Genomic DNA, 17,659 nt, shown 5'->3' with positions numbered 1-17,659 from the left:
AGGTAGTCAAAGATGCAGGTGAAACATCAGGAGAGAATGGCTCTAGAACATGTCCATATAGCCCGAAAAAACCTACAACAACCCAGTGAAGCCGGCCATGAAAGCCTTCGACAATATGATGAACCTATTTGTTTTTACTTGGCACTTTCTTTGCATGGGGGTTGCCACAGGTACAGCTGAATTTGGGGAGGTTGTGGAGGGTTTCAGGGGTGGAGGTGGGTATTGGAATGTGAAATATGTGCACCCCACTGAGACTAGAAATTGCCCGTCTCTGCTTTAAAGAGAAAGCGACATGTTGCTTTCCAAACCCAAAATGACCTGAACTTGATTCTTAACCTAGACGCTCTACTTAAAGGAAAAGCTGATTCTCATCATGAAAGCCTTTAAGAAGCTTTAAGGCTTCCAGTCGCATGTAGCTTTTATCTTGTGCAGCTCAAGATTATGTGCTCGCTATGATATGTAAAAGCAACTATTTCAAGAACCATCTTCTCCTTTACATAGTCATCCTTACCCAACCATCAGGAAATACTGGGTTGTTGTAGGCTCCATTTGAACTTGTAACTCTGATGTCCTTTCAAACCAGGCAGCCAAGAAAGGCCTCAAGTCAGCTGTTGCCAAAGTCCTTTTCTACTGTATTGTCGAAGGCTTTCATGGCCGGAATCACTGGGTTGTTGTAGGTTTTTTCGGGCTATATGGCCATGTTCTAGAGGCATTCTCTCCTGACGTTTCACCTGCATCTATGGCAAGCATCTTCAGAGGTAGTGAGGTCTGTTGGAACTAGGAAAATGGATTTATATATCTGTGGAAAGACCAGGGTGGGACAAAGTACTCTTGTCTGCTGGAGCTAGGTGTGAATGTTTCAACTGACCACCTTGATTAGCATTTAATGGCTTGGAAGTGCCTGGGGCAATCTTTTGTTGAGGGGTGATTAGATGTCCCTCTGCTGTTTTGCTGTTTTAATTTTAGTTTTCCCTCTGCTGTTTTGCTGTTTTAATTTTAGAGTTTTTTAAATACTGGTAGCCAGATTTTGTTCATTTGTTCATTGGCTACCAGTATTAAAAAAAAACTCTTAAAAAAACCCTGGTCTTTCCACAGATATATAAACCCATTTTCCTAGTTTCAACAGACCTCACTACCTCTGAGGATGCTTGCCATAGATGCAGGTGAAACGTCAGGAGAGAATGCCTCTAGAACATGGCCATATAGCCTGAAAAAACCTACAACAACCCAGTGATTCCAGCCATGAAAGCCTTCAACAATACATCAGGAAATATCTGGCAAGTTTGTTCAAATGTCCTCTCAACTGAGGTCCCTAAATACATGTTAGCAGAGCCCTATCAGTTCTGCCTCCCATTTTCTGGAATACCCATAGAAACATGATGTATACTGCTGATAGAAAAATAATAATCCCAAAATGCATTTTGGAAGAAGCTTTTGAGTGGTCTATAGAAAATTTTAAAAAAAATGAAAACTGCTTTGGTTGTTTCATTTCACACATGAAAACTGCTCTTTTTGATAAAATGTTTGCTAAAACCTGTTTATTTATTTTATTTAATTCATTCGTATACCACTTTTCTCACCCTGTTTGTGGGGGGATGGACTCAAAGCGGTTTCCAACAAAATTCAATGCCTCACATATATAAAAATCTAACATAAAACAATAATAATATACAACTATCAATTAAATTATGAAACTGCTCAAAGGCTTGGTCCCATAGCCAGGTTTGTATTTTTTTCTGAAGGCCAGGACAGGTGCTGATCTAATTTCACTAGGGAGAGAAGTCCACAGCCGAAGAGCCAACTCTGAGAAGGTCTTTCTCTCATCGCCACCAGCCACACCTGCAAAGTAGGTGGGACCAAGAGCAGGGCCTCCCAGGACGATCTTAATCTTGGAGATGGTTCACTGCTATGAAAAGACTTAAGCTGGTCAAAAAGAAAGCTGGTCATAAGAAGTTAAAGAAGTAAAACAGATAACAGAACTATCAAATGAACTTTTTGCCTTGGAAGCATAAACATGTATCTAAACTGTAACCTCAATTGGAAAAAAGTTTTAAAAAGTTGTAAGCCCCTACTGAGTTCCCCTTCGGGGATGAGAAGGACGGGATATAAATGTCTGAAATAAATAGAGGGAGATACGTTCGGACAGGTAAGCTGGTAAGTAAGTATGATGAACTGCTCTTCTGTGTGTATATGTAGGAATCTATTCCTATTATCTCCATATTATTTTGACTTCTGCTGCCTAAAATGATTCCCAGATGCACATTTACAGTCAGAACTTGGTATCCTGCGGATTCTATATCCAAGGAGTCCATTATCCATGTCTTGAAAAAAAAATTTTTAAATCTAAAAGCAGACATTAATTTTACCATTTTATATAAGGGATGGGATTTTACTATGACATTATATGCAATGGGAATTGAGCATCCATGGATTTTGATTTTCACAGAGTCCTGGAACGAAACCCAAGCAGATACCAAGAGCCTACTGTAATTCGTTAACTGTGGTATACCAGGACCTGAATTCCCATTTAGTGAAACTTACATTTGAAGGGGACAAAACCCTATCAAAGTTTTTGTCTCATTCAGTATACCCAGAGTAAAGAGAGCCAATTGCTCATCAGTTACTTGGCTTCTTGCTTCTTCTATTTTCTCATTTACAATTATATCAGTGGCGAATGGGTTAAATCCTTGTGCTGTCCGAACTGCTGATCTGAAGGTTGGTGGTTCAAATCCGCAAGATGGGGTGAGCTCCCATCTGTCAGCCCCAGCTTCCCATGCAGAGACATGAGAGAAGCCTCCCACAGGATGGTAAAAAATCTGGGTGTCCCCTGGGCAACGTTTTTGCAGACGGCCAATTCTCTCACACCAGAAGTGACTTGCAGTTTCTCAAGTTGCTTCTGATACGATAAAAATCATTTATAAATCTAAGGGAATGGTAAACAGCACAACATAACAAATTAACTTTTAAATTAGGCGATCCCTCATTGTCCAAGTAAGATTTTCCTCCAAGTTTGGTGTCCTGGCATTTGGGTACATAGGTGACTGTGGACTATTCTTGACCTGGGTTGTTGTAGGTTTTTCCGGGCTATATGGCCATGTTCTAGAGGCATTTTCTCCTGACGTTTTACCTGAAGCTATGGCAAGCATCCTTAGAGGTAGTGAGGTCTGCTGGAAGTACGAAAATGGGTTTATATATCTGTGGAATGACCAGGGTGGGACAAAGGACTTTTGTCTGCTGGAGTCCTTTGTCCCACCCTGGTCATTCCACAGATATATAAACCCATTTTCCTATTTCCAACAGACCTCACTACCTCTGAAGATGCTTGCTATAGATACAGGCGAAATGTCAGGAGAAAATGCCTCTAGAACATGGCCATATATCCTGGAAAAACCTATAACAACCCAGTGATTCAGGCCATGAAAGCCTTCGACAATACATATTCTTGACCTGCATATTCTCCTGCAGTGAGGGCATCGGTTTCTAGGTGGAAGGCGGTCCCGGTCGGGGTTGGCTTGATGCACCTTCCTTTTGGCACGTTTTTCTCTTTCACCCTCCATTCATGTCTCTTCAAGTTCTACAGCACTGCTGGACACAGCTGACCTCCAGTTAGAGAACTCAAGGGCCAGGTCTTCCCAGTTCTCAGTGTCTATGCCACAGACAAATTTAACAATGTCTTATTGAGAAGTGAGCAAACTTGTTTTCTGTTGCCCCAGAGACTAAGATATGGAGCCACAGCTACAAACTATAGAAAAAGAGATTCCACCAGAATATTAGGAGGAAATTCTTGATAGTAAGAGCTATTCGACAGTGGAATATGATGCTTTGGAGCATGGTTGGGACTCAGTCTGTGGAGATTTTTAAACAAAGACTGGATGGCGATTTGTTAGGAGAGCTTTGACGGTATATTCCTGCATAACAAGAGGTCAGACTGAACGGCCTTGTGGTTTCTTCCAATTCTATGATTCTAAATGCTTGGATGCAACTCTACCAACCCCCATAGCTATAGCACAACTGTGTGATAGCTGAGCTTTAGCCTTAAGGAGGAAGTGGCAGACAAGGTAATCACGCCGTCTGCTCAAGACTGGTATAATGCAGTTTGCTGAACCGTACGCATTCATTATGCCACTCCGATTAGCTTCATTTATGCCTCAGTTAGTAACCAGGAGCTTTCTGGTGTGGATGAACCTTTTATAAATTCAAACTAAGCTTCAACAGCTGGTAAAGATGGATATCTGATGAGATCTAGGGGCTTTTACATGATCCCGCTGATAAAGAGGCCAGCAAAAACATGCCCTGCATATCACAACAAAGAACATGGCTGTTTACATCTTCCCATATCCTTCTGAGATCCTCATCTTTTCTGGAATGGTATCAAGTAATAGCAAGATTCTCTGATACAAACATGTTTTTTTCTCTTATCTATCCATCGGTTTAGATAAAGAGAAGCACCATAGCAACCAGAGTTCATATCAGAGTAAAGTCATTCAATGCTGCTCCATAGTCTGTGGCTGATTGTGATTCAACAGCCTCAGAGATTTTTTTCTCTACATGTGAGCAGAATACATATCAGAGCCAGCATGGAAATTTGCTGGGTCTTTAAAGACCAGACTGGGAACAAGAGACAACTAGCAGATTCAATGTGGAAAGACATCCCTTTTTGGTGCTTTGAAACCACGTAGATGGAACAAATACTACAGCTAGACTTGGAGCACAACAATATCCGCAATCCTTCTACCTGAAACCTGGTACAGGAAGACTGTATAATTGAGTTTACAGGAACATGACAGATTTGCATATGATGTTTTATACATGAATACAAACCAAATCCAGCTGAGTAATGAAAATTTTGCTATTTGGCAAATGTTCCAAATAGCCTTTAAAAGAAGATAAATAACTGCATTACAGTTATTTCTTTGAATTAAATAAACAAAACAGAACAGGACAACACATATGCAAAATAAATAAAACATTAACTATACTAAAACGACTTCCAGCTTATACCTGCTAAGAGTATATTACTCTGTATAACATCATTACACCTTCTAACAAAGTGTTGGGATCCCTGGGGGGGGGGGGTCACAAGGGGGTGTCAGAGGGGTCTCTGAAGACCATAAAAAACACAGTATTTTCTGTTGGTCATGCGTGGGAAGTTTGGCCCAATTCTATCATTGGTGGGGTTCAGAATGCTCTTTGATTGTAGGTTAATTATAAATCCCAACAACTACAACTCCCAACTGTCATAGTCTATTTTACCCAAACTTCACCAGTGCTCATATTTGGGCATATTTAGTATTTGTCTGGTCCAGATCCATCATTGTTTGAGTCCACAGTGCTCTCTGGATATAGGTGAACTACAACTCCAAAACTCAAGGTCAATGCCCACAAAATCCTTCCAGTATTTTCTCTTGGTCATGGGAGTTCTGTGTGCCAAGTTTGGTTCAATTCCATCGTTGGAGGAGTTCAGAATGTTCTTTGATTGTAGGTAAACTATAAATCCCAGCAACTACAACTTCCAAATGACAAATCAATCTCCCCAACCCCACCAGTATTCAAATGTGGGCGTATCGAGGATTTTTGCCAGATTGGGTCCAGTGAATGAAAAGCATCCTGGCATTACAATTCATAATAGTAGCAAAATGACAGTTATGAAGTAGCGACGAAAATAATTTTATGGTTGGAGGTCACCACAACATGAGGGACTGTATTAAGGGGTCACGACATTAGGAAGGTTGAGAAACACTGCTCTAAGATGAAAATAACTTAAATGTGTCCTTACAATCAAATTACTATTTCTAACTCTATAATAACTCTACATATCAAATAAGTATAAATATATATTTATGTCAATTTACAAAATAATATATGTACTTAATCCTTATAAAGCAAAATAAAGACTGGGAGTGTACCAACACTGTAGAATTCATTCAGTTTGACACCACTTTAACAGACATGATTCAATGCTATGGAAACACGGGAGTTGTAGTTTTGCATGGTCTTTATCTTTCTCTGTCAAAGAGTGCTGATGCCTCATCAAACTACAGCTCCCAGGATTCTGTAACATTGAACAATGGCAGTTAAAGTTGTATCAAACTGCATTATTTCTACAATGTGGGCACACCCTATGGGTGCTTCAGAGCTATTGCCAGCTGCCAGTTTGTTTTGCAGTACAAAAACCTCAAATAGTTTGGGGGGAAGGTAATGAGGAAGGTTTTAGACAGATTGTTGTATGATGCTTCCTGCTTTGCTGAGTTTTATGAGAATTCTGTGTTGGTTACATTGTATTCTATCCATTTAATTATTATGGGTTTTTTTGTGTCAGGAGTGACTTGAGAAACTGAAAAGCTGTCAATAACAACTGGGGAAGATGGAAGGAGTTGCCAGTCAATAGTTCAAGCCTTCTGTCGGGCTGGAGCATGATCATCATGGACATAATGTGCACATGATAAATTCCACTGTGTTACAACTTATCTGTGCTGTACTTTTTGGTTGTGACCGAGGGAATCCTGGTAGAAGTGGGAACTGGTGAGTCGGAGTGCTCACTATCTTTTCATTAGGAAAATGAGCAATAAGCACAAGACTTTTGGGAAATTATGTTGCTACTTGCCTGAGGAGACCTGTTTTTCCCTAATGGGGCAAGTTGGAGGGCAAGACGCTTAAGTCATCAGGGGAGCAAGATGATACTTGCAGCCTTCCCAATGCAGCCCTCCAAGGGTCCCACTCATCTCGTCCCACAACTTTTGACTCTCATGTTAACTGGTTCCATGACAAGCAACACCTGCTGAAATCCCCTCTTCTAGATATTAATGGAAGGCTTTACAATTTTCAATTTGGCAATACTATTTGTGAATATCTTCTTCAGGACTAATTTCATCCACAGTTTGGGAGAGGTTTATTGCAGAGGTTTTCACGGTTCACAGTCTCAATGCACGGCCATCTATTTTAACCATGAATAACTTCTCAGGTTCTAACTGCAACAGGAAAGGAGGAGAATATGGCACCATTACTGCATCATGGGGATTGTACTTAAAACCAACTTTGTCCACAAAAGGTAGAAAAGTGGACTCCAGAATATTTTAGTAGGCTGTATTCAAGGACATCTGAAGGCAAGAGAAAGCCAATAATGAAGATTGAACTCATCAAGTAGACCTCAGAATAAGGTAGAAGTTCAGTGAGAGTGGATGGCCCACAAGGTCTCTTCCAACTCTATGATTTTATGAGAGCAGTTACAAGGCCAAGATGAAGAACCAGGCCAACATATAGTAGGAAGGTCCATCCCCCAGATAACATTGTGTTTGCAATAGTCCTGTCAACTTAAGGTGAAACTTCCTGGTGGAAATTCACTCTCTTCTTCTCCCCTAGAACTATAAAGATATTATTGGAACAGAGTGAAAACGTGCAATGAGTACTTACTGGAAGCCATATGGAGTTGTCACTCAAAACAAAAAGATTTCTTTGAAAGCCATTTCAGATTACACCCTAAAAACTTCAACCCAATCATCTTGCTTAAACACATACACAGACTAGAAATGCAAATCACTTCAACCTGTTCTCTTTTTATAGAAATTCACTAATGGGTTTCTTAGTTTCACCACAGTTATAGATCACATGGTTGTGTTTTCAGCATTTATCTGCTACATACAGAGCTGTGGCTGCTTTGTTTAAAAATTATCAATATTGTCTGCATTTTTTAAAAACCCTCTAATTCACTGGAAGTTTCTGGTTTGAGGAACTAGTAAAAAAGTGTATTAATGAAGAAATACGCATTCTTGGTGACGCCCTCAATACTTACACTACATAACAAAATTGCAGACATTTTCTGTTCCTGGTTTGTTATTTCCTGTTTAATTGTGCAGTACTCACTTTGAAAGTTCTTGTTATACTCCAGAAACTTTGTTTTAGTGGCTGCCATATTAACCTTTCAATGTGCCATTTTTAATCTTTCATATACCATTTTAACCTTTTGTGCAGACCGGAAAAGCCAAGTTTTTACAGTTTAATAAACTTTTTTTCCATGTTTTTTTAAAATGATAGAACCAATTACAAAATGACATTTATAACCCAGGAACAAAAATTGTGTTACTTAGTGTTATTAGTAACTATTAGTAATAGTTAAGTGTTACTTCCCATCAGATACGTTACCCTACTCATCCATCTCACCCAGGGTTTTAAAAATCCTATCCGTTGTATTTGACCCTGCCCACTTGGTTCAATGTTTTGTTATTTATGTTATATTTTGTGTTTATTTTGAATTATCTTTTTTGATTTATTTTATTGTATTTTATTTGATGTATTATCTTATGATTTTTTGTTGTATTCTTTTGCTTTGTTGTAATTTGTTGAGCTTGGCCTCATGTTAGCCGCTCTGAGTCCCCTTGGGGGAGATGGAGGCAGGGTATAAATAAAGTATTATTATTATTATTATTATTATTTTATTATTATTACTATTCTGACACAAAAACACAGTATGTCACAGCAAATGAGATCTATATGCTGGATTTCATATCACAAAATCACAAGTCGAACACTTCCCAAGCGTCTAGGATTGTGTGATGTATTTTTGAATGATGTGCGCAGATCCAAGTAAGGTGGCCTTTTGCAGATCATGATTTTGTCAATGTTTATTGTTTCCAAATGCTGGCTGAGATCTTTTGGACTGCACCCAATGTGCCAATGACCACTGGAACCACCTGTACTGGTTTATGCCAGAGCCTTTGCAGTTTGATTTTGAGGTCCTGATAACAGCTGAGTTTTTCCTGTTGTTTTTCCTCAATGCGACTGTCACCTGGTATGGCGACATCAATAAGCCAAACTTTTTCTTTTCCACAATTGTGATGTCTGGCGTATTGTGTTCCAAAACTTTGTAGTCTGGATTCGAAAGTTTGAGAAACTCTGCTGTAAACTGTGACTTCACTAATAATAATAATAATAATAATAATAATAAGAAGAAGAAGAAGAAGAAGAAGTGAAGTCATAGTTTACAGCAGAGTTTCTCATACTGTATTCCTCCAGATTTTTTGAACTTCAGCTCCCACAATTCCTAACAGCTGGTAAACTGGCTGGGATTTCTAGGAGCTGATGTCCAAAATACATTGAGGAGCACAGTTTGAGAAACACTGGTATACAGAATTGCAGTCATATTTATGCTCTGCTTGGCATCCTCTTACATTGCTAAGCACGATCTACATTTTTCTGTATTGTTCCTTCTGTACTATCACATCCCCCCCACCCCCCAACCCAGCCCATTTGCTAGGCTTTTGATCTTTCCTGGTGCCTTCTAAATAAATCAAGAAGTAGAACCGCTCTGCTTAAGGACTGAGACGGTTTAGAAGTCAACAGCACCATGGAGAGCGCCTCAGAGACCAGACTGCCCCCATCAACCCAGCTTGTTCCCCAAGCAACAGCAGGAGCACAACATACAATGGCTTTAAACGCTTTCAAAAGGAGAAAAGCATTTCCTTTCAGAGCTACGGCAGCATAATCAATTCAAGCAGCAGTTCCATACTTTTGGAAAAGAAACTGGCCATGATGGAAACATCAGTAATACTGCATGTGATCTAAACTGACTGCCGCTCTTCTGTATATCTAGGCCAGAATTTATAAACACAGCACATGTTAGCTCTTAAACCATTAATATGAAGAAGTGATAATTCTCATAATCTATTGTAATTAGTTGCCAATTTTATACACAATATTTTAATAATTTTGTGCATGAAGCAAGGTTTGTATCCAATGAACCATCAGTAAGCAAACATTTCATCCACCCATGTAGACAGTGTTGGATTTTGGAATTTTTCAGTTTTCAGCATTTCAGATAAGGGATGCTCAACCTGTACTGTACTATTTAAAAAACATTTTGTGGGTGTTTAAGGCCAGCTAAACAAATGAACCTTGTACTTTTTAGCGGTCATGCAGTTTTCAGGTATATGTATCATATGATTGTTTTAATAGGTCTCTTTACCCTTATGAAATGTTATTAAAATGTTGTGTATAAAATTATCTCCAGGTTGTGCATATAAATTGTATATGGAACATAAATGAATTTTGTGTTTAGATTTGCAGATTTCTAAGTGATTTGTAGCAAAGCAGCAAACATTCTCAACTCATAGCTTTTCAGCAATAGCAGTAAGATTTCTTTTTGCAACTGCTGGGCTGCTGAAATGCAGAAAGCCTTGGGTAAACAAAACTTGAGTCTGATTACCCAAGTGAGATCAGATCAGTTCTTAGGAAGAATCAGAGTCATTTTTGTATGTGTCAGGAGTGACTTGAGAAACTGCAAATCGCTTCTAGTGTGAGAGAATTGGCCATCTGCAAGGATGTTACCCAGGGGATACCCAGATGTTTTGATGTTTTATCATCCTTGTGGGAAGCTTCTCTCATGTTCCTGCATGAGGTGCTGGAGCTGACGGGGGGAGTTCATCCATGCTCTCCCCGGATTCAAACCTCCAACCTGTCAGTCTTCAATCCTGCTGGAACAACAGTTTAACCTACTGCGCCACTGGGGGCTCCTTGAGTCAATCATGATCATGATGTGAACATGAAGAAGTCATGATACTATACAGTGTTCCCTCACTTATCACGGGGGTTCCGTTCCAGGACCACCTGCAATAAGTGAAGATCCGCGAAGCAGGGACGCCATATTAATTTTAATATGTATACATTATTTTATATATTTTATATATTATTTTCTTACCCGCGCTTCCTTACCCGCCTCCCAGCCCATCCCAAGGGCCTTCCCCACCACGCCTCAGGTTGCCACATTTCCAGGGTCCCTGGCCTCTACTGGCCATAAATATTTTATATTAATATCTTCAAAAATCCACAGAACAGCGAGTCCACTAAAAGCGAACTGCGAAGTAGCAAGGGAGCACTGTACAGCCAATTGGATTTGGCAAGGTGTAGGACAGCTCAGTCCATCCTTTGGAAGCAAAAGATCCCAGGTTCAATCCACATCATCTCCAGGTGATGGAGACTAGGATGAGGAACAATGGCTTCAAACTACAGGACAGGAGATTCCACCTGAACATTAGGAAGAAATTCCTGACTGTGAGAGCTGTTCAGAAGTGTAACTCTCTGCCCCGGAGTGTGCTAGAAGTTTATTCTTTGGAGGCTTCAAAGCAAAGGCTGGATGGCTTTCTGTTGGGGATACTTTGAATGCAATTTTCTTGCTTCTTGGCAGGAGGTTGGACTGGATGGCCCACAAGGTCTCTTCCAACGCTATGATTCTAGTTATGGTTAATAAAGAATCTGGCCATAGTAGTGACAATGCTGTGCTTGGTGGATTATTGGGATGACCCAGAATAAGGAAATGTTCTATGCGGCTAAGATTTGGCTGTGCCAATGCCATCAACAGAGAACAAAGCAAATTGAGAATGAGGGCATTCCTGAGATGTTGACATAATATATGTAATGAAAGCATACAAAATGTTTTGTTAATAGTTGGGGACTCTCAATAGATGGGGACCCTCATTTATTAGAGGTCCTGAGAAAAAAATGATATTTGGATCTTCCCTCAGCATTGAGTTCTATCTCAAAATTCAGTATCTTCAAACTAGGCTAAGATAAGAAGCTTTCATTTTAATTTCCAAGTTTCTAATCCCTAAAGCTAAAAATAGATCTTGGAAACCACCACACAATCCCTAGCGATGTTACAAAAGGCAATGAATGAAGATGCAAAGTAAAATTTCCCATACCCGGGAAGCTTGTGTTTTAGAACTCTGCCTTGAAACTCAACAGGACAAGAGAGACAGAAAATAGGCCAAGGAGTGTAGCTTGTATCAGTTTCAACCAGGCAAATAGGATTGTTGTTCTGATGCAAATTATGAGCTTGGTGCAGAATTCTGATTTTTAAAATATATGCATGCAAACATCTTGTTTTAATGACTGGATCAAGACATAAGACAAGGTTACACTGTACAAACAAGGTATAGGCTTTACCTCAGGAAGTGCTTCATTGTGGTGGCTTTCCTTTACACTTTCAGCAATTATCCTCAGCTGGTTCCTGGCAAATGGCTCCTCCAGAATGTATTTGTGCTGTAAAGGCAAATTGAACACTTTGATAAGAGAAAAGTAAACAGTGCCCAAGTATAAACTACAAGGGTTGAATAAATGCAATGCCTCCAACTTTGTAACTCCTCAACAGATGGCAGTACTGGTATGCGGCAGGTACTGGCTTGTTCAGTAGACTCCCTCTACAGTTTCATTTTGGTGGGAAGCCTTAGCATTTAACAGTTGTGTTGTTAAAGTGCGAAGTATGGAACCCTGCGCAGATGGTCGGTCAATGCAACTTAAGCAACGTGCAGTCATCGAATTCTTGACAGCAGAAGGTGTCACCTCAACATCTTTAAACTTGCTTGCCCAATGACGCACAGTACTCACATCAACACAGTCACCATTAACAGCTTGCATTCTCTGATGAATCTCCTTTGGGGTGACACCTTCTGCTGTCAAGAATTAAATCACTGCACGTTGTTTAAGTTGCATTGACTGACCATCTGCGCAGGGTTCCACACTTCACACTTTAACAACAAAATCGTTCAATGCTAAGGCTTTCCACCAAAATGAAACTGTAGAAGAGAGTCTACTGAATAAGCCAGTATCTATCGCATACCAGTACTGCCATCTGTTCAGGAGTTACAAAGGTGGAAGCATTACTTTTCATTCAACCCTCATAGGTGATCTTTTCTAATGATCACATATTAAAGATACTCAGACTACAAGTAACAGAAAGATTTATCCTTGAGCACAATGGGTCAAATCAAACATTCCTCTGATGGAATACCTGGAACCTTCTTCCTCTCCTCCATGGAGTCTTCCACTCCAAAGAAGGTTAGCCCCAGAAAGTTTTCTACCCTTACAGAGCAAATTTTGGGGATTCAGCAAAGATAGAGAGCTGTGGCATTCCTTCTCCAATGACATATAGTCTGACAGCCAATTGTCACCAAAGGAGCCTGCCCATTATTTACAGGCAGAGCTGCAAGTGGCCTAGATATATTTTACTATATTCAACCTTGGTCAAACTTTGCTTTGCAGGTTGAGTATTCCAATCTAAAGGTGGGAAACATGGCTCTCCTGCTATTGAGGCATTTGATCCTACATACATAGGAGCCCACGGTGGTGCAGTGGGTTAAACCACTGAGTTGCTGAACTTGCTGACCGAAAGGTCACTGGTTCAAATCCGGCGAGTGGCGTGAGCTCCCGCTGTTAGCCCCAGCTTCTGCCAACCTAGCAGTTTGAAAGCATGCAAATGTGAGTAGATTAATAGGTACTGCTCTGGTGGGAAGGTAACAGCACTCCATGCAGTCATGCCAACCACATGGCCTTGAAGGTGTCTACGGACAACACTGGCTCTTCAGCTTAGAAATGGAGATGGAGTTGGAAATGACTGGACTTAATGTCAGGGGAAGACCTTTACCTTATAAAGAAACCACGGTGGTGCACTGAGTTAAACTCATGTGCCAGCTGAACTGCAGACCAGAAGGTCGGAGGTTCAAATTTGCAAGACAGGGTAAACTCTTGTTTGACAGCTCCAGCTTCCTATGCAAGGACATGAAAGAAGCCTCCCACAGGATGGTAAAACATCCGGGCGTCCCCTGGGCAATGCCCTTGCAAACAGCCAATTCTCTCACACCAGAAGCAACTTGCAGTTTCTCAAGTCGATTCTGACATTAAAAAATCCTACATACATTTCTCCAGAAAGCCGGCATCTCTTTTTTTTAACACAAAATAATCAACATTAAAAATAAAATAAAGAATGACTATATAAACATGCATGTCTTGAAATAAATCAATGGAAGAATGACAAGAGGGCAAAAGTTTTGGCTGTTGTTCCTCCAACTATATTGATCTCTCTACAATTTTATCTGATTACATTTCCCCATGTTTTAAATTGATGCCATCATTTTTTTTCATAGACTGTTATCCATCTTGTGGTCTGCTGCAATTGATAGGCAGAATATAAATATTAATAGTAACAGTGATTATGATAAATCGGAAGGAAGACCACTCGATTGTTGTATGATTCATTGCACATGTTCACATTGGAAAGGCTGGGCCACAAAAACAAAGCACGTGCTTGACTAGCTCTTGAAATACGGCATCTATCTTCACCCCCAAACAGTGTTCTACCATGCTTACACAACAGTTTGGAAATATCTTGTTATCGCACCATTTTACACACAAGAGCCATAGCAAAACCTGAGCATGGCTGTTAATAGGGTCTCTTGGGAGTGCTTTTCTTCACATAGTTGACAGAAGGGAAAGCACATTCATGTTATTAACATGTCTAGAGACGGGGAAAGGATGCCAATTTTTGAAATTCATCTCACAATTTAGTTATGGCCATATCTCAGTGCTCTACATTAGCTCCCATTAGACACACAGACACTATGTGTAAAGTATTAGAAACACTTTAGCAAAAAGCATAAATGTTGGTTCCAAGTGCTATTACTTTTGCCACAGAGAGGGATGAGGAGAAGGAGACACACTTCCATCATACTGGGACCTAGTTACTGTAGGACTTCATTTCTTTTTCTTCTCCTCATGCTTTCATCTTTCCCTCTTGTATTTCATGTCTGGCTTAGACTCTAAATAAGTAGAAACCAGGGAGCATCCAATAAAATCTACAGATGAAACAGGAGACCCATCTCATAATGTGCAAAAGCTGGTTGCATTATTAGTAGAAAAGGTCCATCTTTTGAGAATCATGGCAGACATATCAAAGTTTCTGGTGGCAATTTTAAGAGAAATTAACTACAGCTGGCCTTCCATGTTTCATTATCCACTACTTAAAAGTATTCAAAATAAATTTCCACAAAGAAACCTTTATTTTGTCATTTTTAAAGAGGGACACTATTTTACTACATCACTCTGTATCAGTGGTTCTCAGCCTTTTTTTTTATAGGAGCCACTTGACCAGGGCCCACTTTGATCAGGGCCCACTTAAATAGGGACCACCTTACCAGGGCCCAAAGAAATAAAATAAATAAAGAGGAAGGAGGTTCATGGACTGGATTTTCATTCTTTCCTCCCACTGCTGGGCCATGGTCAACAGGTTGAGAACCACTGCCCTACAGAGTGGGACTTGAACATCCTCATACCAGAAACCAAGGGCCCAGTAGTAAGCTGCTCTAGAAGTCCTTTTGGCTGTAAGATGGGTATAAATACATTAATAAAGAAATGCAGATTAAACTAAGCTGCATTTATTGATTACATCCATATCCCAGCTTTCTATGAGGTAATTGTTAATGTAGCAACCATGCTGTGATGTAGGTTATAAATAAAGGGTAATAGTGAATAGTCTAAGGTCAAGTGAATAGTCTAAGGTCAACTAGTCAATGTTGTATTCATGTGATGATTTCAAGTTGGCTCTTTCCACTTCCATTCCAGTAAGGGTTTTTTTTCCTAAACTAGAGCATGTGTTAAAGGGCTGCCATGAAATTATACACATGTATGCATGTGTAGCTAAGATAACAGCATTATCTCATGTCCTCTCTACAACAAAGAAAAAATTGTAAACTACAGGGCGAGTATCTGAAAATCTGAAACGAGTCAATATCTGAAACCTTTTGCCACAGGATTCCACTTCTGCCTTTGCGATGGTGACTGGAGCAGAGCTACTACTTCTTTGTTTGCAAGGTGGAAGTGGGTGGTTTGTGAGCTTCGTGGAGATCTCCTGTACAGTACAGTATTACCTCCTGACCCTAGGTATGAGGTCCCTTATAGCTTCAGTCTCTCAGATCCTAAGTCTCTCTCCAGCTTCACATCTCATACACAAGGGGCACACTAATGAGTCAAGAGGCTGGAGAGAAACATGAGTCCCCCCAGGGGTGAGAAAGGTGGTATATAAATACTGTAAATAAATAAATAAATAAATAAATAAAGGAATCTGTGAAATGGTAGAAAGGATGAATTAGAACCAAGCATATACCTGGATTCCTCTCATTTCACAGATATCCTGAAATCCAAGAAACAAATTCCAATGTCCAAACCACTTCTGTTTCCAAGCATTTCAGATAAGGTATGCTCAACCTGTATATATAGGCTTGTTAATTGATTTATTTTGGTGCTATTCTAAAATTGTGAAAAACACAGAAAAGGAATCTACATGTGAGATATTTACTCAGCAAAAATAAATAGAGTTTTACATTTAGAAAGCAAGTGTGATGTTGTAGGAAACCAGGGTTCAACCCGGATTAGCCACAGAGACTTACTGGATATGACTTTCGCGAAGTCATATCTTATCAGCCTCCGAGGAAGACAATGACAAGAAAATCCCACAATAGGTTTGCCTTCAGGACACCAGATATAATTTGATAGACAGCTATAACTGAATTTCAGAACCTGTGTACCATAAATCTGATAACTGAATATATGAGGGTTATCCAGAAAGTAAGGATACAAGGCATGTAGCTCTCATGGGGAATTTTCTTGGGATCACTGTAGTTGGTATCACTGCAGTGTAGCAGGAAGCCAGCATAAGCGAACAAGCAGTGACAGTAGTCAGTAGCTCATTGACTGGTATTGTGGTGAAGATTAGAGATGAGTGCCCTCATTCCGTTTCTCTCCAAGTGAGAAGTTTGTGCTGTAATACGCTACCTAAATGCTAAGGACATGAACACCACGATGATTCATCACAAAATCGTTTCAGTTTATGGAGAGGATGTAATGCCAAGACCGCATGTGACAAAATGGGTATGAAATATATTGTGAGACCATGAAGAAACTTCGCTGACAGTGGGATTCTGTCTCTTTTGTGACAATGCGCATCCGCACAGCGCTCATGCAACACAAGAGTTGTTGAATTTGGCTGGGATGTTTTAAGCCACCTTTCTCACAGACCTGATCCCGCACCCAGTGACTACCATCTGCTCACTAAATTGAAGGAACATCTTGGTGGAAAACATATTTTTGATGATGACGAGGTGAAAATCGAAGTGACGAACTGGCTGAAAAAGGCAGTGGGAAACTTCTATGACACAGGCATCAAAAACCTGCCCCACGGATGACACAATATATTGAACTGAATGGTGATTATGTGGGAAAATAATGTAATTCCTATGCTACAATCCATGTAACTTTTATTAAAATATATTAATTCTTTGTATTTTTAAAAAATATTGTAACCTTACTTTCTGGATAACCCTCGTATATTGTTTATTTGTTTTATTAAAGATGAACATAAAGCTTTCTGCTAGGCTAAAAATCATTCCGTTTCTTCAAGATCCACTTTCTAGCAGCTGGACTAAATTCTCTCCTAGTCTGTCCAAAATCTTATACAGCAGAAACTAAAGTTCTGTCTCCCACCGTGGGTGAACAATTTGAACTTTGCTCCAATCAAGCCCAATATTTTTAGCACAGGCTGACATTTCATCATGTTACAGCAAAGGCTTCCAGAGGTTAACAGAAATGTCTTCAAATATCAGCACACATGAAATAAAAACTTGGATTTTGGTGTATAAGGTGATATCATCTCAGGGAGAAACTCACACAGACATAAGATGGTGAAAATCAGGTATAATGTAAAACAGGCAGACACATACCCTACGTGTCTTCCATTCCTTCCCCCACTTTTTAAGTACTGAGTATGGCTGACAAAAACATAGTCGGTCTTACTGCACAATCCAATGATGCCGCTATCTCAAACAGCATCCCTTTTATCTGT

General features: G+C 39.9%; 1 protein-coding gene across 2 annotated transcripts in view; it reads right to left on the bottom strand.

Moving 5' to 3' along the window:
* Positions 1 to 17,659, bottom strand: part of ELMOD1 (ELMO domain containing 1) — a 68,484-nt gene that overhangs the window by 31,301 nt on the left and 19,524 nt on the right. For both annotated transcript variants that reach the window (XM_060771006.2, XM_060771007.2), the window contains exon 2: positions 11,935 to 12,030. In XM_060771006.2, coding sequence (XP_060626989.1) covers positions 11,935 to 11,951 — 17 coding nt within the window. In that variant the 5' untranslated portion in view covers positions 11,952 to 12,030. The remainder of the gene's footprint in view (positions 1 to 11,934; positions 12,031 to 17,659) is intronic.

Source organism: Anolis sagrei, chromosome 3 (genome assembly GCF_037176765.1).
Source record: "Anolis sagrei isolate rAnoSag1 chromosome 3, rAnoSag1.mat, whole genome shotgun sequence".
Taxonomy (NCBI): Eukaryota; Metazoa; Chordata; class Lepidosauria; order Squamata; family Dactyloidae; genus Anolis; species Anolis sagrei.
This window is presented reverse-complemented; position numbering and strand designations above follow the sequence as displayed.